The sequence below is a fragment of the Agelaius tricolor genome, unplaced genomic scaffold (genome assembly GCF_023055355.1).
Source record: "Agelaius tricolor isolate 1412-34295 unplaced genomic scaffold, bAgeTri1.0.p SCAF_17, whole genome shotgun sequence".
Classification (NCBI taxonomy): Eukaryota; Metazoa; Chordata; class Aves; order Passeriformes; family Icteridae; genus Agelaius; species Agelaius tricolor.
In genome coordinates this window covers 9,799,701-9,823,993 of record NW_027269277.1, presented here as the reverse complement: position 1 = coordinate 9,823,993, position 24,293 = coordinate 9,799,701, and the positions used below count along the sequence as shown (strand labels likewise).

The window sequence follows — 24,293 nt, the reverse complement described above, 5'->3', positions numbered from 1 at the left end:
ACAATTTCCTTACAGCCTAATAACAAATACATTTCTAAAGTTTTCTATTTCATGTGGAATGCTGCACATTTTATTTTTCAGAGTTGGTGTACCTAAAGGAGCTAAAGGGTCACCAATTTCCTCTTTGCCAAACAAGAGAGCACCAAAACAAGCAGAGAGCTTTGAGGAATTGAGAAAGGAAGTGTTCAACATGCTTTGTTACCTTGGTCCTCATCTGTCCCACGATCCTATTCTATTTGCAAAAGTAGTGCGCCTTGGAAAAGCATTTATGAAAGAGGTTGGTATGCCATAATAGCTGCTCAAAACATGAAAAATACCAATTACTCTGATGTCAAAAAATGCTTGTCTTGCCAATTGTGTGATATTCAAATGCTGAAACAGAATATGATCTTGACTAAGGACAAACTTGGAGAATCTTATTTTAGTTTTTGATCAGTTTTATGATCTATAAACATCTTTATGAACAACTTAAGGCACTTTAGGTTTATAACCACAAATATTTAGTGATGTTTAATTTCCTGTTATGGTATTCATATTTTAAAATATTTTCTGTGTGTATAAGTAAAAAACCCAACAGACATATGGTACTGATGTCTGGAAGTCATTTACATTATTACAGCAACAATGTAGTCAGCAAGGACTGATGAGCTAATATACGTGCAGTACAAATAATTTCAGCTTTCTGTTCCAGCTGTTAGGTTACTTGGGAAACAGGGGATGTTGCATCCTTTTACTTCATCTTTTTTCCCCTCTTCTGCCTAGTTAAAATGCTGCTGGTATTGATCTTGTGTCAGTGACAAATCTTTAGATGCTGCTAAGGATGAGTTTGATGTGGAAATCACTTCAAGTTGCCAACTTCAGAAATTAACTGATCTCTTGAGATGGGTTACTGTCTTTGACCATGTGTCTATTGAAGGATTGGCAGTATAACCTGTTTCAGAAGGCTGAAAGTTGAATTTATATTCTGAACTCACTTAAAATGTACTCAGTAGTTCAGATTGAGGCTAATGAGTTGTTCTGCTGCTTTGCTGGCAGTTTGCCATTTACCTGGCAGTTTCTGGTTTATTCTCAAGTCAACAATAGGGGGTTTAATTTTTTTTTTAAACAGCAGCTCAAAGAAACTTTGAAATAAATAATTTTTAAATTGCTATTAGCAATGAACAACCAGTCCACCTCCTCAAAACTTAAAAACCAGGGGCTTTGTTGCCCAGCATTTTATTTTAACTTATGACAGAAAATGGGAGAGGTTGATTGATCTAAGTGGTACTGGAGGAGAAGTTTTCTAGTTTATAACTTTTTTTTTCCTTAAAAATATTTTTATTTCAACTGCAACTAACAAATATTGAAATACTCATAATTTGTATACCATCTGAGGGGAGGCTTTCATGTCCAGCTGTACTTGATGATGCAGAGCTAAGAACACAGATAATTCTTGGGATTGAAGATGTTTTTGTTCAAAATAGCTGATTTTGTCAAGAGAATTTATTCTTGTTAGGTTCCAAGACGCTGTGATAGGGTTAGAGACCTACAATAACTTTGGGTTCCATGTAGTCTTTGTAATAAAATCAGGGAAGGCTTCACCTATTTCCCTACTTCCATATCTCTGTATAATTTCTTGGCATCTTCTCATCCGGAATGGTAAGATTTCCCAGTGGTAAATAATCCGATTTCATAGCATGCTCATTTCTTGCTGGCCAGTAAAAAGACTGATATCACTTTAGTGATAGCTATTTTGCACTGACAGTGCAGTTAAGTGGGAAATTACAATTTTAAGGGACTAATGCATTTTATTGCTGTCAGCAGACTCTTAGGACTACTTTGTAATTGAAATATTGAAGGTTTGTGAGAAAGCCCTGTTACTGAGGATATGTACACTGGGATGGAGATTACGTGGGTATAGGAATCTCTTGTGCAGGTTTACTGTAAATATACTTATATGACAGTTTAATGTATTTCTGACAAGAATGAGCAACATTTTAGCTATTTGCTCTAGGTTGGAACTGTGAAGAAATTCGTCAGTGACAGAGTGGTTAAGGTAACATAGGGAAAGTTATTTTTAATGCATTGTTGCCATCAGCATGTTCTAGTTGTGAAACTACATTTAACACATAGTAGAAATACTTGTAACTGAAGGTAATTTGACTCTAAGTTAACCCATACAGTAGTTAAAAAGTTAGACTACTAACATTGCACTGCAGCTTTCATGCTAAAGTGTACCTTTAAAATAATTGTGCACTTACTGGTGTGATAGCTTAATATGCTTTTCATGGTGAGTGGAGCAAGCAGAGAGAAAAAGTAATTTAATAAAGAAGGCTAAAAGCTTAAGAGGGTGTTACTGTGAGAGAAAGATGGGGGAAATAATCTATGGCTGTTGGTAACTGCATTGGAAGTCCTCAGATTTTTTAGGTAGAAGGTTAATGCTTAGGCATTTTTTTCCTCTCCAGTAAGAAAATTCAATATTTCACATGTAATAGCAAGTTTCCTTGTATCTCTAGCTATTATTTCTTTTTGGACAAAATTGTACAAAGCCTCTCTTAATGTAAGGAATGTTTCATCCATGCATTTGAATTTCTGTTTAAAAATACTTTAATGCTGGCAGATATGGCAAATTAAACACTTAAGGGATGCTTGGCCCTTCAGGTTTATGCTTTTGCTGAGTAGCTCTTTTCTGAAACTGTATCTGTTACATTAACTGTGCTACAATTAACATGGTTGTCTTTGTTACAGTTTCAGTCTGATGGAAGCAAACAGGAAGATAAAGAGAAAATGGTGAGTTTTGGAGGAAGGTGTTTTTATGCAAGATTGTAATGGTGACCAAATGTGCATTTTTACTACTTATTTGCTTGGAATGAGCTGGAAATCCTCCAGCTATTTATTCTATAAATACACTACATGGTGGGGAAAAGCATAGAGAAAAGACAAATTGGAAGCAGGAGAGATGTTTATTGGTACAATGATTTTTTCTTTAATTGCTTAATTTATTTACTTCAGAATTTTCTAATTATTATCAAAATTGTTCACAATGAAATCCAAGTGTTCAGTAGAAATCCAACTTACAAAGACAAGTGTTTGGTTTTTTTTAAAATCAGCAAGTGGGTTTTCAATATGAAGTTTCTGCAGTTTTCATTGTTACTTGTTCCTCTTTCTCACTAATACTGATTTCCTGAATTATTGCAGAGGAAATCCCTTTTGGGTTTTGTGTTTTGTTTTGGTTGTTTTTCATTGCTGTTATAGTTATTCTAAAATAGCTCAGTGGAAAAGAGAAAAGTTTAAGAAAGTTTGAGGGTGGTAGGACACTGAAAACATGGAAATTGGAAATATGTATTATGAACATGTATAACACTTTTGGGCTTTTATCTGAAATTTTGAAAATGGAAGTAAAGATGAGGAATACCTTAATATATTGAAGGCAGTTGCCAAAATGAATTTTTTCCTGTGTTGCACTTCATGCAAGACCACACAATATCCATTTTTTAATGGTTTGATTCAAAAATGAGTGCAACCTGCTGAAGATTTCAGCAGCTTTGTTCTAGTATCTTATATAGTATAGGCAGATAAAATATTGACAGTATCTGTAGTCCATAAATTATTTACTGAATTATTTACGATGGGAGATATTTTTAGGTCCTATTAGATTTTTGTTCTGGAAGTCTTAATCTTGTGGTGTACTTGTTTTTTTAGCACCTTTTCCATTTGTATATCTGTGCACTGCATGTATAATGCTGCTTCTGGGGCACTTCCTGACAGTTACCTTGGGTTTTGTCTTTATCCCAGGAAACACTGTTCAGCTGTTTGTTGAGTATTACTGATCAAGTCTTGCTTCCATCTCTTTCCTTGATGGACTGCAATGCATGCATGTCTGAGGAATTATGGGGAATGTTCAAAACCTTTCCATACCAGTATCGGTGAGTAGAATGATTTGTTTCCATCCTTCAGAATGTGCTGCTGAATTGTCAGTTCTGAAATTCCTTTTCCTGTGTAACGTTTCCAGGTACCGCCTCTATGGGCAATGGAAGAATGAAACATACAACAGTCACCCACTGCTTGTGAAAGTTAAAGCCCAAACCATAGATAGAGCCAAATACATCATGAAGTAAGTAGTCAATTCCCATAAATAATTATGAACTGTAGTACAGTCTATTGCATATCACCAGCTGGAGAAAAAAAAAACTTGACAAATGCATTCCCTGTCTAATGACTTAGTAATTTCCCAAATAGTTCTTGTTCATAAAGCATTTAATGTATTGTGGTTAAAAACCAAAAACTTACTGGTGACAAATTTGTCACCAATAAGGGTGTATAATGTCTGAAAAATGTCCCATTAAATGACTTAAAACCTTTTCCATGGGTAAAGTTTTTGATAAATTGCTTTGCTTATGACATGTACAAGTGCTACATATTTCCTCTAGGTGTGGAGGCTCTCCTCCGAAGAGTCTCAAGAATCTTGTCATGTTCTCTGTAGATTTGAATGTATGGCAGTGAGTTGAACAGAATGATTTATTCTCACCCTCAAGTGGGCTCACAGCAATTCCAGATTTACCTCACATTTGATGTCACCATCAGGGAATTAGGTTCTCCATTTGCCAAAAGCAGATGGTGTGGTGTTACAATGTGGATAATCAGAACCCTTCCATATAGGCAAGACACTAATTGTTTCTGGGTAAAAGACTTTGCACTCAGAGCTGTGAAAGCTAGAAAAACTGTTTTGATTCCCTTCTGACTTGCTGCAGACACCATAGACCTTTCCCCCCTTCCCCTGTACAATGGATTTCAGTTGTGCAGGTGAACCACGGTGCTGTCAGCTGTTGAAGGTCAACAGCTATGTGTACAATTTACTGTCAGCTTCAGGTTTCAGGCTGAGCTCAAATCTTCAGTAGGAAATGCTGACAGTGGAGCTGTAACAGAAAGAAATACTGTTTTTCAGTGAACTGAATGCAACAAAAAATGACTGATCTGTGGCTCAGCTAAATTTCCAGTAGCAACTAACAGCATCAAATGGTAGTTTGGTGTATGTGCTACAGGTTTCACAGACAACTTCTGAAATGTTCAAAGTTGAAGCTAGAATATGGTCCATAGTAACAGAGGGACAGCTGGACTGGGTGTACTTTCTGCATCTTGGAGGATTTCTCAATTTCCAGTTTTCAATGGATTAGCATCTCTATGCTGAGATGTCTTGAAAACACATTTGCTAGTCAGAATTTAGTCTCTGAGACTAACAAAGATGTTTCTTCACTGAAACTGACCTGTTATTTTAATATTCTTCTAGCTTGTCTTTTGTAATAAACTGTGTCCTCTTTTACAGGCGTTTAACTAAGGAAAATGTGAAACCCTCTGGAAGACAAATTGGGAAGCTCAGCCACAGCAATCCTACAATTTTATTTGATTACGTATGTAGTTACATGTATTTAATGCTCAACCTGACAACACATAATTGAAGCTCAGAAAGGGGCCTGCAGTTCTAATTTCATTTTTTTTACTTTTTATGCAAATTTTAAAATATAGTAGTTTTTTAATAGTGCACATAGTAAGATACTAAATATGACTTAAAAAAAATTAGTGACATATTAAATGTGCAAACATGTCTTGAATAACCAACTGCAGAAAAAAATTAATTTGAGATAGCAAAGGTGGATCTCAGGTACAGGGATTGCTGATCACGTTATGCAGAATGCAAATTCAGGTTAAGTTGCTCTGACAGCTGTCTGTGAGTAGGGTGGAGAAAGATCAGAGTCTTCCATTTAGAAGAAAACTTAAAGCTTTGAAGTCTGAAATACACTTACGAAGTTGGGAAGGATTTTTATGATTGCTTAGTGCTGCAGAGTGCTGGAGAGGTGTAAAAATGTGTTGATGGGCCTCCACCTTATTCACAAATGTGACCTAAGAGTATGGATTAACCTGTTTTTAGATTGTACTTGAAGAAATTACTGCTGCAGTGTACACACATCTGTGTCATGTACCAAAGAGAACCTCCTAGAACTTGATTAATGCAGTTTACTTGTAGTCTTTCATGACCTAACTTCATGGAGTTGTTTTTTTTTTTTTTTAATAGTCTTTTGTTACTGTATGTAGCAACAGGAAATCCTGCTGCTAAGGATTCTTAAGAAATATTAGGAAAAAATGTTTTTGTTATTTTATTTGCTAATAATTGGAAAGAGAAATTATAAGGAATTGTTTTTACATGTTAGAGACATGTTCCACTGGTATCTTTAAGGTACTACTAGGTTTATGAGCTTTTTACTTTTTACTTTACTTTACTTTACTTTTTTTGAGGCTATTTACTTTGACAGTTGTTTAGGATCTTTGAAAAAATTAATTTTAAGCATGTTTTCTGTAGGTTTTGAAGACAAGTATTGTTAAATGCTTTTATTATGTGAAAGATAAGGAATACTGTCCCTGTTCAGCTGAATGTCTGTTGTACCTTGCAGATTTTATCACAAATACAAAAATATGATAACTTGATAACTCCGGTTGTTGATTCGCTGAAATACCTCACTTCCCTGAACTATGATGTCTTGGCATGTATCCTTTGATTTAAATTACTGCATCACTTATTGATTGAATATGTTATCTGTGAGTAAATATTGCCTCTGTTTTCTCTTCTTGCTGCTTTTTGCTGAAAATCTTCCTGAAGTTTACAAATACCTTTGCACGTGTAGTGGGTCATGGAACCCTCTCTATTATTCTTTCACACTATGAAAATTATTCTTTGTTTTTACTGCTTTCAATCTTGAGGCATAGTGATCTTGTAAATAGTGAGGTAAATACTGCTTTTAGGTTACTATTTCATGGTTTTATATTTTTCAAACCATAGTTATGTTAGTGATCGCTGTACTTTTATATTGTGTTCATATATTACAAAAGCCAGAAACGCAAGTCCTTGTAACTTGTGTGTTTGTAAGTTGAGGAAAAATACTCTCGTTAACTCCACTAAAGATTGTATCATTGAAGCATTGGCAAACCCTGAGAAGGAGAGAATGAAGCATGATGACACTACAATCTCAAGCTGGCTGCAGAGTTAGTATTCTTGTTTTATTTATTACAATAATGTTTAAAATATTTCACCTCCCCCATGATCTATTCAACCATCAATCATTATGATCAATATTTCACTTGCACCTACTGGCTAATATTTTAAGCAACATGGAGAGCTGTCAAGTTTAATCAATAGGAATTTTTTCCCCTTTGTGTTCCAGAAATGCATGTATTGCTAAGATGCCATATGCAGTTTGTTAATGTTTGTTTAATACACAGGTGCAGTCATAGCTGTTTGTCTTTGCTTTAGGTCTGGCAAGTTTCTGTGGTGCTGTTTTCCGAAAATACCCAATTGAACTCGCAGGCCTGCTGCAGTATGTAGCCAACCAGCTGAAAGCTGGCAAAAGGCAAGTATTGCACAATGGATCCTTATAAACTCAGTTTATAGGAAGTGTTATTTAGGTGCTTGCTGATACACAGGCACTCAATGTAGTTGTTGCTCTAGCAGTGGCAAACTCCATGCAGAGCACTGGGAAGGTTAAATAGTAGAAAGAAAGAATGATACACTCTTTAGTACATTGCTTTTCCTCTAATTGTATAGCTGTGACATTCTTGAAGCACTGATTTTTCATCTTTAACTTATTTTAATGGTTTTCTTAACAGCTAACCAGATAGGGGAAAAAACCTTCCAGTGTGTTATTTCATCATACACATTATTGTACATTATTTAAAAAATAAGTATCCATTATATAAAGCAGTGTGACTGTTACAGTTTTTCTTTTCTCATAATGTCTTCTCTGCAGGGATGGCTCTTAACATTTTAATATTATTTAAATACTTTATCCAGTTTATTTAGTGGTAATTGAATTGCTTCTTCATGTGTCAATGTCAATCATAACTCAAAACAAGGTTTCCAATTAGACTTTTCCTTTTGTCTTTCCATTGTCATCACTTAGTATTATTGTTTCATTTACTTACTTAATTTTAATTTTATCACATAGGTGAGTATCAACCTTTTTCTATTAGAAATCCCCATATGGCTACTGAGAGGCACCTTGGTGATAACACAGCATGTTATTTTAGGGTAGTTATGTTGAGAAATGTAGTTTTTTCCCCTTCCCTGCAATGTAGACATTCAGTCTCATATGCTCCTCTGTCCCTACATTTTGTTCTGATGATGGCAATCACATTGAGCTACAGAGGAAGGGTAAGTAATGTTTATTGTCTTTCCTCAAAATCACAACTGTAAGTATTTTGGGGAAAAAAAGCCAGTATAGTACTCGGGATCATAAAAATGAAATGGATTTTCTGGTATGGCCAGTTTCATAGGACTGCAATATTCAGGTATTGGAGCTTATGCTGTTATTGCACAGTTCCTAGACAGAAAACATATTTATGGTTGTTGGAACAGCAAACAAAAATATAAGCCATATGAATTAGTTAAAGATGAAACTTTGTTTTGCAAGGCATGGGTAAATGATTTTCTAAGTTAGTCACACAACTTTCTGGAAGTTAACTGGAAAACATTTCTGCTTTGTGTGATTGGGATATAATTAACTATACTTCTGTTGAGTAAAAATCATTGTCCTTATGGAGTTCAGAGCAGGAAGTAAAACCTTGTCTCTAGGCAGGATGGTTATTGGAATGTTTTATACATTCTGTGGTTTTTTTTACTGTGTTTCAAGTAAAAATAGGATGTTTTCCATGTTTCCAAGTAACCTCTCCAGACTAACTTTGCCAGTACATTTCTAAAGCTGTGTACTATTCTAGAAACCCTTAACAAAATATAAAATACTCGTGAAATAACTATATAGATACAGTTTGAAACATGGAAAGCAACAAAAGGGAACAATAAACTTTGATTAATCTGCTGATACTTAATAGCACCACATTCACTACCATCTTCAAATCCAACTGTTGAATGACTGCATTACTTTTAAGTACAAGTTTTTTACTTGCAATAAAGAAATCCTTGTGCTTGACATACCAGTTTCTTCTTGAAAAAAGAATGAAAATGTTGTTTAGCACTCATTGTGGTGCTGCTTTTGTAATATGTATTGAATGTCATAGCTTCTGGTTCTTAAACAAATTGTCTTGTTTTTACTCCACTTTTCTGTTTTCTTTGCAGCTTTGATTTGCTTATTTTAAAAGAGGTAGTGCAGAAAATGGCAGGGATAGAAATTACTGAAGAAATGACCATGGAGCAGTTGGAAGCCATGACTGGTGGAGAACAGCTGAAAGCTGAGGTGAGCTTGTGTTAAATTTAATAATAACTATTGCGTTTTGGTGGTGGTTCTAAAGACTCTGGTTCAAGAGCTCTGGCAGCACAGCTGAGAAAGGTGTGTGCTTTATCAGAGCTGCCCCCTCTTCTGAGTTTACAGGCCTTGAGACAGGCAGCCAAAGCAGTGTAGATGTGAACCTTAGTTCTTGTGCATCACAGCCTCTCATATTCAGGAGAGTGTTACATGACAGACCTGTGCATTCCAGCAGCCACTGAGCTTGCATGTGCTGCAGGCTCAGGCCTCCTCAGGGGGAACAGCAAAAACTGATTAAAGCAGGCAAGACTGGTTAGTTGCTGATTCTTCTACACATGCATTGAAGTACAGGATCCAGAGAGTTTCACTGCTGGACAGGAAACTCTACTGCTGTTAATTCATCAGTAATTCTGCAGTCAGCTCACACAGATTCCATTCCTGATGCACTGTTTTCCAGCTTGGGTAACTTTTTCTGTCCTGTGCAGGGTGGATACTTTGGCCAAATCAGGAATACAAAGAAATCATCTCAGAGATTAAAAGATGCATTATTGGACCATGATCTTGCCCTCCCACTGTGCCTGCTTATGGCTCAACAGAGAAATGGTGTTGTCTTTCAAGAAGGAGGGGAAAAACATCTGAAGCTGGTGGGAAAACTGTATGATCAGGCAAGTGAAAACACCTGTATTTATGAGGTTCACTTCTAGTGTATCAGCACAATATGTGAGGATTCAGCACATAAGTAACAAAATTATTTATGAGACTCTAGTACAATAAAACAAATACATAGGATTTTTAAAACTAATTGCAGGATTGTTCTATTAAAATATATAGGTGTATTAAAAGTATATTATATAGACAAGTGACCTCTGAGTAGAAGAGCAAAGCATCCTTTATCATAAAAAGTTAAATTCTTATTTTTTAAGTGTCCACTGTGTTTTTCTAATCTTACTTAAATAGCGAAACCTCCTTTTTTTAAAAAATAATTCTGTTGCTGCCTTAGGCAGTAGGAACTAATTGCATTCCATTCTGGTAGAATAGAATGTTCTTGAGTTCTGCTGGTTTTTTTTTAGGTGGGGTTCTTTATTTTATTGTTCTTCCCCAATGAGAAATTTTTTGCTCTACTGTTTGGTGTTAGCATTTTTTACAAGAAACAAAAAGGAAAAAAGGCAAGCTTTGAAACTCTCCCTAACTGAATTGTTGAACAAAATAATAATGTTTGCTAACTTTTTATGTTTTTTACTTTTGCAGTGCCATGATACCCTGGTACAATTTGGTGGGTTTTTAGCATCCAATCTAAGCACAGAGGATTACATTAAGCGAGTGCCTTCTATTGATGTTCTCTGTAATGAGTTTCACACACCTCATGATGCTGCATTTTTCCTCTCAAGACCCATGTATGCACACCACATTTCAGTGAGTACAACTCTTCTATGTGTCTGCTCGTAGTGCTGCTCTGGTACCTGTTACCAGTACAGCTGGCAGGTTCCAGATTAAGTTTGTTGGCTAAATAAAACTTGCCAAGTTTTATTAGTAGAGTTAGAAATAGAAGCTGTGGGCTGGGACAGGTTGTCCTTAATTTTCTTAGGAAATGTGGCCCATGTGTCAACTTGCACAACTGACAGGAGTCATAGCTCATAAAGTCACTTTGAATATTTTGGGTTATCAGTAGGAATTCTCTCCCTCCCTCTTCCCTCAAAGGTGTAAGTTCTTCTGCAGGTGTTTTAGATGGATTTTTGCTGTGGAGGAAAGTGTTGCAGCTGCCAAATGGTGTGCTATCTCAGGAAGTGTCAGAAATGAATTTGTTCCTGCATCTAAAAAGTTTGATATGGAGAGCAGTTTTTACTTGGTGTAGCATAATGTGTTACTATAACAGGTAGCAGCATCAGTGAAAAAAGATAAATCCATCCAGTGAGGATGAAGATTAAAGTTCTGTATGAGGTTCTTCAGTGTTTTATGTACTGACATTTCACAAGCAAATGTTGTGTAGAAAAGTTTTAAATGATATTATTAAATTTAATTTTTGTATATATAGATTACAGTTTTTTATTTTTTTATCCACAGTCCAAGTATGATGAACTAAAAAAAGCTGAGAAGGGAAATAAACAGCAGCACAAAGTTCACAAATACATTACATCATGTGAGTTGGTGATGGCTCCTGTTCATGAAGCTGTGATTTCTCTGCACCTCCCTAAAGTCTGGGATGACATCAGCCCTCAGTTTTATGCTACATTCTGGTCTTTAACAATGTATGACCTTGCTGTGCCACACAGCAGCTATGACAGAGAAGTCAATAAACTTAAAGTCCAGATGAAAGCCATAGATGACAATCAGGAAATGGTATGTTGATATAATTTTGTGGTCCAATTTAAACTTTCTAGCCTTGAAAGAGTTTCTTTTAATGAAGTATTCTCTTGAGCTTGTTTAGATCTGGGAAGTTTTGTCACCTGGTTAATTCATTCTGACTTGCCACATTAACATAATTTGGATTGACTTTCCTTCATAGTTCCCATGTTAAAAGTACTAGTGACTCCACTAAGTGAAAATTACTGAAAAATCAGTTTCAGAAAGCAGTATCTCCTTCAGACACCTGTATCTATGGTTTGTCTGTTCACTCTTAACTATAGCCAGTGTTCATAACATCGGTTGATTGTTAGAGCAGAACATTTTTGACTGAAAAGTTTTTCAAGTATTCTTTAGTATTACCAGGAACTTATTGCTCTGTCTATAGCAAGTTTAGATATAATACTAAATGAGTTATGCTGACATTTTATAGCCTCCAAATAAAAAGAAGAAAGAAAAAGAACGTTGCACAGCTCTGCAGGACAAGCTTCTTGAAGAGGAGAAGAAGCAGTTGGAGCATGTGCAGAGGGTTCTACAGAGACTGAAACTAGAGAAAGATAACTGGCTTCTGGCAAGTAAGTGTCTCTACAGGAAATGATGTGGATGTTTTTGTAGTTGTCAGAACTTCCTTGCACTAATGCTCTTAATGTTTATTTGAAAATTTGGTTTTTTATATGTTGAGGTCTGTTATAGCAAGGTATAATTTTTGTTAGAATGTGATGTGTCTTTGCAAATGCTGAGTAATTGCTTTTCATAGAGAAGTTTTTTTGTTTCTTGTCATGTCAAGACCTTTTAAATTTTGCCCTAATTTAGAAAATAAGTTAGAGATTGACCAATTCAGTGGAAACTTGTAATTGCAAGCTGGCTTGTACTTGCTAACTGCATTTAGAATGCTGCTAAATTAGTATAATTGCTACAGGACAAAAAATAGGCATGTAATGTCTCAATGATTCGTTTGAGTTAACTTACTTTGTTTTAGTCCTGTGATTAGGAGCAATGTTCCAGGGTTTGGGTGGTGGCATAAACCCTGTTCCAATGACAAGATAAGTGTTGTGCCAGCCTAACAGCCCCATGCAGTGAAACAGCATGCACATGTTTCATAGAGCAGATATGCAGCAAGCAGAATCAAGTCTTTTCTCTTACAAAACATCTGTAATGTTTCATGTTGCTTGTGAACTCTGCTGGTATGGTTAATCTGAAATGTTTTTCTCTGGTCAGTTTTCTTCTCTGGATGCACTTTGAGTTTGTAACTGGAAGTAGTAGTTCGTCTGTCCCAAGAAGCCTAGCATAATCCAGTGGAAAAGAGTTTTGTTGTCCAACTCATGTAAGATCCATCCAACTGGCTTAATGAAGAAACACTATTCCCTATAAGTATTTAATGTACTGTAGCAAATGAACTACAAGAAATTACTGGTTGAAAAGTTACTGCCTGATTAAAACTTGGTCTAGAGGTGACTTGGTAGATTTGTCTACTTAAAGAAGCACCCAAAAGTGTGTAGAAAGTAATTTACATAGATGTACATGTAACTCTTTGTGGGGTACTGGGAATAGCTTATTGTTGGCTCTTGTGCTTGGGCTTCAGCTGAAGGAAGTTTCCCAGCTGTATCCAGAGACAAGCTTACTATTTCAGCAGTTTGCCCATTAAAATAAGTAATCTGTAATTGCACCACATGAGCAACTAGAACAGCACATCCACTGTAGTAGTAGGGTTTATTATTATTTTTTAAATAACTGATATTTAATTTATTTTTTTAAGACTGGCTTCCTGTCTACAAACTTTTGGTAGTGTTTGTACCCTTGAGAATAGGTTAATTTTGGCAGAGTTACCTGGTAGCTATAGCAATTGGAGAGTACCTGTTCTGACTGGCTGTTGACTTGCTTTGTTTGTACACTTCTGAAGCAACACACACTTGATTGTCCTATGAACTGTGTTTCCTTGACAGATTTTTTCTTTTTTTTAGGGACCAAATGTTTGTTATAATCTTTGAGGGGTAGATACTAAAATTAAACAAAGTCAACATCAAGTTTTAACAGTCCTTTCTTGAGCAAACTTTATTCCATGAGCATCGCAAAACTGAAGCAAGTAAACCCTGGGTATCATGACTGTGCAAAACCAGCAGTGGCCCTTGTGAGGATCATGACTCTTCTTCCTTTGAAGGCATTCACTGCAGTCTTTAGTTCTGTATTTCCCTCTGACCTTGCCTTCATGCTGTACATTCCTCTCAACTTGTTTTTATGCTCATTGTTGCCATGGGACCAGTTTGGGTATGTGTTAGGCTTTGAGTTTGCCAGCCTGTGGTTGGTCAAACAGAAACAGCTAACTCTTGAACTTGATACAGTGCAGTCTTTCACTCAGTAGTAGAATGTAACTTTCACAAAACGTGTGTGTATTGGGATGGTGGTTTATTGAAGGCTATTCTTTACATTCCTCTATGTGTTTGATTAATTGGAAAAATGATTAATAATGGATTATAGAGACACCATGTTCTTCAGTTTAGAAGGAGGCCAAACTAAAATTCAGCCCCATGCAGAAAGATTAAAGAAGGTGTTCTAGGGAAATAGCAGGTGGTGTTTGCTTTGCAGCTGTGCACAATTTGAGCAGGTGGAGAAGTTTACTGAAGCTTTCCCATAACCTGTTTTTAGCCCCATTATGTGAAAGAAGAATTTTGCTAATAAGAAATAAACATTTGCTCCATCCACCCTGCTGTTCTTTCCCCACCCTCAAACAGTTGCACTTCTATTGACCTTTTCTGATCAATGCCAAGGATGTGTCTGAAATCAAACACCAGAGTATGGATCTGTCATACTGAACTTCTTGGGAAGAGAGTAGCTGAATGATAAAGCATTAATTTACTTTATTTTTCTTTTCTTTTTTCCCTTCTCAACTTTTGTTTTTTGAAGAATCTACCAAAAATGAGACTATCACCAAATTTTTACAGTTGTGTATATTTCCTCGCTGCATTTTTTCGGCAATTGATGCAGTTTACTGTGCTCACTTTGTTGAACTGGTGCATCAGCAGAAAACACCCAATTTCTCCACACTTCTCTGCTATGACCGAGTAAGTAGCTACAATTGTGTTTGTAATTTCATCATTACCACTGCAAACATCCCAAACTAGTGTCTCCCCTGCCTCCCAAAAGAGGTAAACAAGATGCTGTGACAATCAGAGGTTCACTTTTGTACTTCACATCTTCTGACCAAAGCTTTCTTAAAGCTTCAAGGGTTTATTTTCAAGAAATGTTGTTGGTGTTTTACCCTAATGGGTCTGGAGTTTGAGCACAAAGTCATTAGCTGTCATGGGAGTTGTTTTCAGGTTTTGTAACCTTTAAGTAATCTGCATTTCCATGGCCTGCTCTCATCCTCCCATTTTAGCTGTGTGTGACCTTCTCTGTGGACCCAGTTTTCTTACCCCCACCAGCAACATCCTTGGGACCCTCCTGACCCTGGAATTGGTGCTACAGACAGTGGGCTTGTTAGTGTCACTGCACCTGCTCTGATTTCATGTGTCCAAAAGAGCATTTCTACTCAAGTAGCCCTAGCTGATGGACCCGTGTGAGCCAGGGAAAAAAAACTTTTTTGCATCAGCTTGGTTGGATGTTTACTTCTACCAGCTCAAATCATTATTAATTTGAAAATAAAACACTTATGTCAGTGAAGACACTTGAACTATCAGTTTGTCAGCAGCAGCTGTGTGCTTGGATTCTGGGCTAAGTGTGAAGGACCAGCACTTGGGAAAAAAACAGTATTTTATAAGCAGTCTCTGTTGTATTTAGAAACCATCTTAATGGTGGTTTAGATGAGAGAAATTTATAATTTTTGTTGGGTTTTTTGCTTTTGTAATTCAGTAAGGTCATAGTAATGTTTTCTTGCTCTATTCACAGGTTTTCTCTGATATTATATATACAGTTGCAAGTTGCACAGAAAATGAAGCCAGTAGATATGGCAGGTTTTTATGCTGTATGCTGGAGACTGTGACCAGATGGCACAGTGACAGAGTCATATATGAAAAGGTATATGAAATTATTAGAATGAGTTTGCTCATTAGAATGTGTACTAACCATTTGTGTAATTCAGCCCAGTAAAAATGGATTTAGTGAAACTGTTAGATTTAAAAACAGTGTGATTGGATTTTTCTGATGGCATAATCATAAAATTGACTTATATTTTACTATAATTCATGTAGTTTTGGTAGAAGTAATTTTGTATGATGTTAAAAATATAATTTAATTATAATAATAATGTATTTTACATTATATTATAATATATATTTATTATATTAAATACACTTTAACTATAATATTAGTTAATAATATAATTTACTTAAAAAACCCTTTCCATTTCTGATTTTCACATAGCTTACCTTGAAGATAATTTAGGGAGCATATGGAAACTCTCTTACTCCTTGCACCAGCTAGTTAAATTATGAATAATCTTTTCTCTCACCCACAACTAAAATTTCAACATAAATTAGCTTAAAAAAGTGGATCTTTTAAAGTGTGATTGTGTCTCATCCTTTAGAGTTTAGGGTTTAGAATTACTGGTTTTGTTTCACAAAAAATAACTTTTTCCTATTTATTGATGTGCATGTAGGAATGTGGCAACTATCCAGGTTTCCTAACTATATTACGAGCAACTGGATTTGATGGTGGAAATAAGGCTGATCAGTTGGATTATGAGAATTTTAGACATGTGGTACACAAATGGCACTATAAATTAACTAAGGTAAATAGAGATGCCAAAAACCTCATGTTTTTTGAATGCTTTAAAAAAAAAAAACCAACTTCATTAGATTTAATTTATGTTTCAGGCTTCTGTGCACTGTCTGGAAACAGGTGAATATACGCATATCAGAAACATCCTGATTGTGCTGACCAAAATCCTTCCATGGTATCCAAAAGTGCTGAACCTGGGTCAAGCCTTGGAAAGAAGAGTACACAAGATATGTCAGGAAGAGAAAGAGAAGAGACCTGATCTATATGCATTGGCTATGGGGTAACAACAACTTATTTAAGAAAGTGGTTAAAAGTGGATCATGAAAGGCATCTAAAGACTCGGAACTGTTACAGTCCTAACATTTGATTTTTACCTTATCACAGAAGATTTCGCTATCCTGCATCTCGGTGCTGGCAGTGTGAATGAAAACATTCATTTTGTGCTGGATGATCACTAATTTCCTTTACAAGACTCTAGTAAAACCCTTAAAATAGTAAAGATTTCTACTCACAAGAGCATAGCTTAATTTTAGAGAAATAATATAGCAGCAAGGAGATAGGAGGGATAGTAACAGGAGGAAAGCCAAGGGCTATTACTGCAAGACTGTTTAGATATTGAAAGTGCATATGATTCTAAAATGCTTAGTTACATGTTACATCTTCCTGTGGCGAATGTGGAATCATCCTTGTATGCCTGAGGGGCAGTTCAGGTTGCCCGAACAGTTTGAAGTTTTGTCAGCAGTCAGTTTGTTCTGTGTGTTTGGCCAGGGGTGTGTGTGTGTGTGGTGGTGAGAAGAGGATGTGGAGGTAGGGCTGCTTCTGTGTCTAGTGGGTTTGTTTGTTTTTCTTTTTCTTTTGAGCTCATCAATATAGGGGGAAGAAACTGCGTATCAGTTAGGAAAAACTGTGAAATAAATAACAGATGAACTGTTAGATTAGATCCACAGTTAAGATTCAACCCATGTTTTGCTTTATGTTTGTGCATATTTAACAATCTGTGCGACTTGCAGCTATTCTGGACAGTTGAAAAGTAGGAAGCCTTTCATGATACCTGAAAATGAATTTCACCACAAAGACCCACCTGCCAGGAATGCTGTACCTGCAACAGTACAAAATGGGCCAGGTGGTGCTGGGATGCCTACGTCTCTCACAATAAATACAGTTAGACTGGAAGAGGGCGCTACTGAGGAGACTGGTAAACACACCTATGATTATTATATGTTTATTTTTTAGAAGAATTTTTCTGACATTACAGGCTTCTCTCAAAATTTGCCTCATTAAGCTAAAAGAAAAAAATATGAATGTGATGCTAAATAGGATCAGTGTGTGTTCTTTATTTTTACTTGGTTTTGGGAGACAGGATCTGCTGCCTGTTTTAGCTGTTAGCTACATATGACCTGACATGAATATGCTCAGCTACTTGTTGTATTTTAACCAGTAGGTTATAGATTAACTTGTTGAAATAGAGCTGTTCTTTCTTTTTTTAAGCAGATAAACTAAAGGAGAAGTCTCAGGGTGTGGTGAAAGTTATTAATAAAACTGTCAACGCTACACCGAAGGTGACAACAAGCAATGGAAACAGTGCATCTAATAGGTGAGAAAAACTATTCTTACACATTCTCTATTTTCTTCCTTCCAAGCCACAGAAATACACTTGGAAATGACCTGGCTTTTAATTCTAGTTCTGGGTTCTGTGTAAATAGTTCCTATTTCTTTAAAGTTTAAAAAATGACATTATTTCTCTCAAAATACACAGTTTTACTGATAAATGCATTTCATTTTAGCTACAAAAAGTTAAATTAGAATATTTCCTCGTTGCTGTTGTGATAAAGGAACAGCAAATCTGAAATCTTAGACTGTCTGCTCCAGGAAATTTTGTCAAACATTCAGAAGTAAAACTTCTGTGATAAAGCTAGAGCTGTGTTTTGTATCCGTGCTAATTGGCCGGTTTTTTTTGATTCAGCAAAATTATTAAAGAGAAAGATGATAAAGAAAAAAGCGGGAAGGAAAAAGATAAAGAAAAGAAAGACAAGACTCCAGCTGCCACTCCGGAGATGAAGGCACTTGGGAAAGATGGGAAAGATAAACCGAAGGAAGAACGGGCAAACAAAGAGGAGAAAGCAAGAGAGATCAAGGAGAAAACGCCAAAATCTGACAAAGAGAAGGAAAAGGTGAAGAAAGAAGAAAAAGCTTCAAAAGAAGAAAAGTCCAAGACGGTTGTTACCATCATTGAGTCAAAGTCAACTGCAGAAAAGGAGAGAGAAAAGGAGCCATCCAGAGAAAGAGATCTAGCAAAGGAAATGAAATCCAAGGAAAATGCTAAAGGAGGAGAAAAGGTGCCAGTAGCTGGGTCCTTGAAGTCACCTGTTCCCCGATCAGAAACATCAGAATCTGAAAGGGGTAAGCTTGAATATTTAGTTTCTGTTCTTGTCCAGAAAAATAGAATATGTCACTTGAAAATCACTGAATGTCAAAAAATGCTAGAGAAGTTGAGAGAGAATAGTTACATAATAAATAAGATTTTGGCACTGGCTTTTCAATACAGTCAATAGTTAAAGAAGGTGGTCAGAGTTTTTCCAAAAGGCAAACTATGGGAATTGTGTGAAGGTCACACATCTCCAGTGAATGCCTGTTCTCACAAAGCCTGCCATTTTTTTAATGTTAGTCTAAATCGTCTTTTATTAAAATATGTTAGTATAACTGAGATGCAACTTTTGTAAAAGTGTAATGCAAAAACTTTGTATGTAATTTGAGAGCTTCATGACAACCTTTGAATTGGAAGAAAACAGGAAAATGAAAGATATTGGCCTTTACATCCTTAAGAAGGATGCAGAAAGCTTTATCAGTCCCCTCTTACATTAAGGGTGAGCAAATCGTTAAGTTATTATTTGAGGCTATAATGTTGAGTTTTATATTTGTTCTGCTTAAGGCAAACCCCATAAGGGAGAACTGTAATGCTTTTCATAGGGTTCACCTGTTCAGGGTCTTCATAGAAATTCTGAAATTCAGATGCTGACTTCTATAAAATGGAAGTTTGGAGTGAGCATAATTTTGCAGCAGTTTGTTCACAATACGCTTTTGCTGCAACTTTCATAAAGATGGTCAAGGTGTGCTGCTAACTCTAGACAGCTTAAGGAAAACAAAATTCACATAGTGGTAAGAAATCTAGCTGTAATTGTGTTGGTACTTCAGAAAGTTATATTATTTGATTCTCAAACTCTTTAAACTGTTTCAATAATGCCATTGTTCTGTTCTTTCCTCAGAACAAAAACGCCGCAAAGTTGATACACATTCTTCTCCGTCACATTCCTCAACAGTAAAGGTTAGTATAGCCTGAGGAAGGCAGCACCCATGTTAGGCTCACGAGTTTGGGATGCCAGTATTCGACTTCCTTCAAGTTTTGTGCCAAGTATACACTGGAACCACTGGAGGTTTTATGTTGCATTAGAAAATGCATTCCTTTTCTTTATTGGCGGACTGTCTTTTTTTCTATAAAAATATTTTTTAATTAACCAAAATAATGCTTCAAGGACCTAGCACAAATTTTGTAAAATAGTGTTTGGAAATTTCAAGAGAATTTTTACACAGAAGTGCCTCATTGCTTTAAGCAGTCAGTTTTTTTGGAGTGCAATGGTAGCTACAAGCAAATGAGTCTTTGCAACAGAGTGGAGCATATTTTTCTGCACTTCTTTGAAGAATCTATAGCACTGAAGATTCCTGGATGATACGGGATGTACGATACCTCTGAATTCATCAGGCTTCTTGATGAGCATCATACCGATATGTGCCTTCTAAGGAGGAGTCTTGAAAGGAGTTCCATTTTAAAGTCTCCTTGGTGATCAGTTCTCCTGTAGTTGTGTATATTCAGTGCGCATGCAGCTTCTGTTGTACCTTCCCTTCGAGGTTTGTTTATTTCCAATGGGTTCCCACCGTGTTGAGCCCTGCGTTACGATAAAACCAGATGTGGCCACCAAGCCTCCTACCCAGCAAAGAGAAACCCCAAGCACTCAAGCGCAGCACAAAACCATGGGCGTAGCCTACTTGAAGACTCAGGGTAGCCATTCCTTGCTCCATATTTATATTATTTCTAAACCATCTATGTTCATGGAATCTTTGAATTTGCAGTACGTTGAACATTTAAAACTGTAAGTTACCAATACTTCATCGAGAGCACTGTGATGGATTATGTGGGTCTTTAAACTTCACCATCTTACCAGCTTTAGAACAAGCTCTTCTCTTTTTTCTTTTTTTTTTCAAATTACATCTTTTTCTATGTAAAATTTACTTGAAATATTTAACTTAATTTTGGAGAATTCAAATAGCTTTTATTAGTTTTGAGGAAACAGGTGACAGTGATAACTACTCAGTGATGACATTTTTTATAAATAGCAGTGTAAGGTCATTCTAGAGTGACTTCTACCACATTTAACTGAAAGTGGAGAAGATACAGGTTTACAAGTATTTAAAACCTGTTTCACCTCTTGTTCAGCTATATTTAGAGTTGACTACTTTATATTTTTGTCTAGCCAGGAGAGTGTGTTTTCATTGTTTTAGGAAAAATTAGATTATTTTGTAGTTTATTTAACAGCAAAGTCTAGAGAATAGATAAGGACTGTCTTCCCTCCCCCCCTCTTTCTTTTAAAAAAGTATTTCAGTTTCTAGCTTTATTCAAAGTATGGTATTAACATAAGATTTATTCCAGAAGGAGTAGCTGTTTTTTGTTTCAAGGGCACGGCCATGCTTCCCAAAGTCCCTCTGGTTTCTGAAAACTATTCCAGCTCACGTGTCATCTCCGTTCATTTTCTACAGGACAACCTCAACGAACTCAAGGAATCTTCAGCAAAGGTTTGAATCTTTTAGAAACCAGCCAAGTTTATTTTCATGTTTTGTTGCAGAGAGAAGTTATCTTTTGCTCTTATGGCAAACTCCCATCAGAAATTCAAATTGCACTCCAGTAAATACTGGCATAGTAATAGAGGGATGGAGTTTTTTTGTCCTGGTGTGTAAATCCTCTGTACAGGAGAGATGGTGTATAATATAGAAGCAATGTAACAAAAATCCCCTGAATTTACCTTTCTGTCAATATTTTGAAGAGATGTCATATGTCAGTGTCTCTTCTATTCCTCTCTAAAATTTTTGAATACACAGAAATGTCCTTATGATTAAGCCATTTGTTTGGCTGAAGAGCTAATGGAGTAGCTAAAATAGTTCTTAGAATTGTTTGAGGGGTTTTGAATATACCAATTAAAGAACAGTAGTTAAAGAATATTTGACATGCCTCTGGAATATTGATACTCTTTCCCCTTACAACTGTATTCATGTTCTAGTACTACAGTATTGTGTTTCTAAGCATTACAGACAGCCTCCCGAATTATCATCTCTACATATTTGCTTCCTGTAAATTCCCTTCAGTTTCATTATCTTAGGAGAAGGGAATGCTCTCAAGGGTTCATAGAATCAGAATCCCAGGTTGGAAGAGGCTTCAAGGCTCAGCTAGTCCAGGCTTTTTGGCAAAAACGTGGTATAGGCAGGCTGGCCCAGCACCCTGTCTAGCCACATCTTCCAAGTGCCCAAGGTTGGGGAATCCATCACTTCCCTGAGGAAATACTCCAATGGCTGATTGTTCTTGGTGTGAAGTGTTTCCCTCTTGTGTCCAATTGGAATCTTCCCAGGAATAACTTGTATCCATTACCCATTATTTTTCCATGTTAAAAGGGCATCTCCCTTGGTAGCCACCCTTTAAATACTGACACATGGTGCTGAGGTCTCCCCTAAACCTTCTCATGGCTGAGCAAACCCTGTTCACCCTGCCTTCCCTCTCAGGTCAGGCCTCCCAAGCCTGGGATGACCTTTGTGACCCTTCTGTGCACCATCTCCAGCCTGTCCACATCCTTCTTGTACAGCAGGGACCCAAACTGAGCAGGGTGTTCTGGGTGTGGCCTAACCAGACTGAGAATGTTGTATTTTAGACAGATTCTGTAACTATTTTGTTGCTCTTTTTAGAACTCAAGCACATTGTAACTGTGATACGGTAACAGTCACAGGCACTGCACACCTGCTGATACATCAGGGGATGTGACAAATCTTCTAAAGTTGCTGTTACAGTCTTTGGTTACATAATAGGAACCAGAGTGTAACTAAACTGTGCAAAGGTTTATCCCCGGGAAAATGCTGACCATGTGGACTTTTTGGACACTTTTTGGGTTTACCTAGGATTACTTATATACACTTAATTTTAAAATGTGTTATGGATTTCCATATTCTGTATTTACACTGTTGTTTAGTTGTAGTTAGCTTTATGGAAAGTGTTCAGAACACTTTGTACATTTTAAGTCAAAATAGCTAAAATAGCTGTGATTCTTTAATGGACATTGCAGGTGGATTTTTTGTTTTTAATTGAATCTTTCCAATACCAACTGTATCTGATTATGGGGATAGTGTATATGGGAAACATCCTTTAGTCTTACCATGGATGAAACTACAGTGTCTGTAGATTGAATCTAGATACTTTCATAAATCATCAACATATCTGGTATATGTAATTTTTCTTAATTAGAAAAGTATAGTATTTGTCTTGAGCTTACCTCTGCCTGAAGGGTGGTATATGGGAATCTGTAAAAGCTCACTTTTCCCTTCCTTACTGTATGAGTCAAGATTCAGTTGGTTAATTGAAATTTTGCTTATGTTTTCATTCCTTAAGCTAAAGTTTTATTTAAAAGTATTTATTTTACTTATTAGCACATTGATTTAATTAAGCAGGCAGTGGAACTGTTTGTAATCAAATTAACAGCAAACAGCTTTATTTTTCTAGTTAATTTGAAAAGTTATGTTTTAGAACTAGCTGTAATGTGTTTGTGTAGACTTAGCTGGAAGTGTATTGCAGTTGTGTGACCTTTTAATGGATTTATTCTTTAAGTGTTTGGGAAACTGGGGGGGTGTCCAACCCATTCCTTTCTTTTCTAAATGTTCTTTTCTAATCTTTCTCACTTAATGAACTAATCTCACTCTTCAGTGCCGTCTAACAGACTTAAAGCAGTTCATCATAATGTTCCCTGTACATGGTGTAAGACAAGTTAAATGTTCTTTACTTCCATGTACTTATTTGGGGAAGGGATGGGATGTTCAGATGCCTGTAAGATTTATGAGTTCAGTTTCCACTAAAAGTTAAAAGTCTAGTGCTGTTGTCTGCTTACAGACTTTCTTTATTCCTGACTTTGCTCAGTTTCTGGAGCCAGACAATAAATACTGGTTTACACTGCAGGTTATAAAATGAATGGTGCCAGACTTGAGTTAGGGTTTGTTTGTTTTTTTTCTTGCTTTGGCATTTGTCCAAGTTACAAACTGCACCAAAGCACCCAAAATCTGACATGTCATCAGCTGGCAGCAAGTTGATAAAGTCCTTCTGGTAAAGGAGATGGGGGTGGATGGATGTAGTTTTCCAAAACTCTGCATTGGAATGGTAGAGGAGCAGTGGAATCTGTCATGAACAGCCATGAGAACACAAGAAATGGAATAGGAGAAAGCAGAGCCATGAGGTTCTTTTTTCCCCTGTGGAAAGCAGCTCTAGGAGACAACTGAATGGGGCTGTTTAGAGAAAACACATTTGCATGTCATTGTCAGCAAAGAAGAGAGCAGGAATAAATTTACTTGTGGAATGGCATTGTAAGAAATTGAATAAGAAAAGAGGAGTGAGCGAAAAGCAAAAAGAAATACCTAGTGCAAGAAGTATTGAAGGTTCAGTCTGTTATAGGAGAATAAAATTCCAGTGAAATAAAGGGAAAGAGACCTAAATTTTGTCAGTGTGACATTTAACATAGAATCACTAACATCAGGTTTTGGTAAGTTAAACATTTACTGAAACTGGAGAAGGATCCTTGGGATTACTTTAATTTTGAAAGTTGAAACACTGATTGGTTTGGTTCAAGTGTTATCTTGATTGTTTTAAACTAATTTTCCACTTCCCTCTTTTGTTGGTATCCTTTTAAGTAGGGTGTCTCTCTAAAAAGAAATACA

The 24,293-nt window shown here is 36.3% G+C and overlaps 1 protein-coding gene across 7 annotated transcripts in view; it reads left to right on the top strand.

The window, feature by feature from the left end:
* Window positions 1–24,293, top strand: part of THOC2 (THO complex subunit 2) — a 49,565-nt gene that overhangs the window by 19,801 nt on the left and 5,471 nt on the right. Inside the window, exons 12-33 of one of the 7 annotated variants that reach the window (XR_011681568.1) lie at window positions 82–277; window positions 2,728–2,769; window positions 3,775–3,905; window positions 3,992–4,093; window positions 5,303–5,387; window positions 6,426–6,519; window positions 6,934–7,014; window positions 7,283–7,379; window positions 9,101–9,218; window positions 9,713–9,892; window positions 10,476–10,640; window positions 11,289–11,564; window positions 12,001–12,142; window positions 14,469–14,626; window positions 15,450–15,578; window positions 16,159–16,290; window positions 16,376–16,560; window positions 17,291–17,475; window positions 17,769–17,874; window positions 18,244–18,680; window positions 19,544–20,334; window positions 21,090–21,125. Coding sequence is in view for 4 of the 7 variants with exons in the window: in XM_071442411.1 (XP_071298512.1) it covers window positions 82–277; window positions 2,728–2,769; window positions 3,775–3,905; window positions 3,992–4,093; window positions 5,303–5,387; window positions 6,426–6,519; window positions 6,934–7,014; window positions 7,283–7,379; window positions 9,101–9,218; window positions 9,713–9,892; window positions 10,476–10,640; window positions 11,289–11,564; window positions 12,001–12,142; window positions 14,469–14,626; window positions 15,450–15,578; window positions 16,159–16,290; window positions 16,376–16,560; window positions 17,291–17,475; window positions 17,769–17,874; window positions 18,244–18,680; window positions 19,544–19,602; window positions 21,009–21,125 (3,217 nt within the window). In the remaining 3 variants the exon portion in view is untranslated. Of the gene's footprint in view, window positions 1–81; window positions 278–2,727; window positions 2,770–3,774; window positions 3,906–3,991; window positions 4,094–5,302; window positions 5,388–6,425; window positions 6,520–6,933; window positions 7,015–7,282; window positions 7,380–9,100; window positions 9,219–9,712; window positions 9,893–10,475; window positions 10,641–11,288; window positions 11,565–12,000; window positions 12,143–14,468; window positions 14,627–15,449; window positions 15,579–16,158; window positions 16,291–16,375; window positions 16,561–17,290; window positions 17,476–17,768; window positions 17,875–18,243; window positions 18,681–19,543; window positions 20,426–21,008; window positions 21,126–24,293 lie in introns of all 7 variants that reach the window. The other 6 variants (XR_011681569.1, XR_011681567.1, XM_071442412.1 and 3 more) reach the window with 6 other exon arrangements.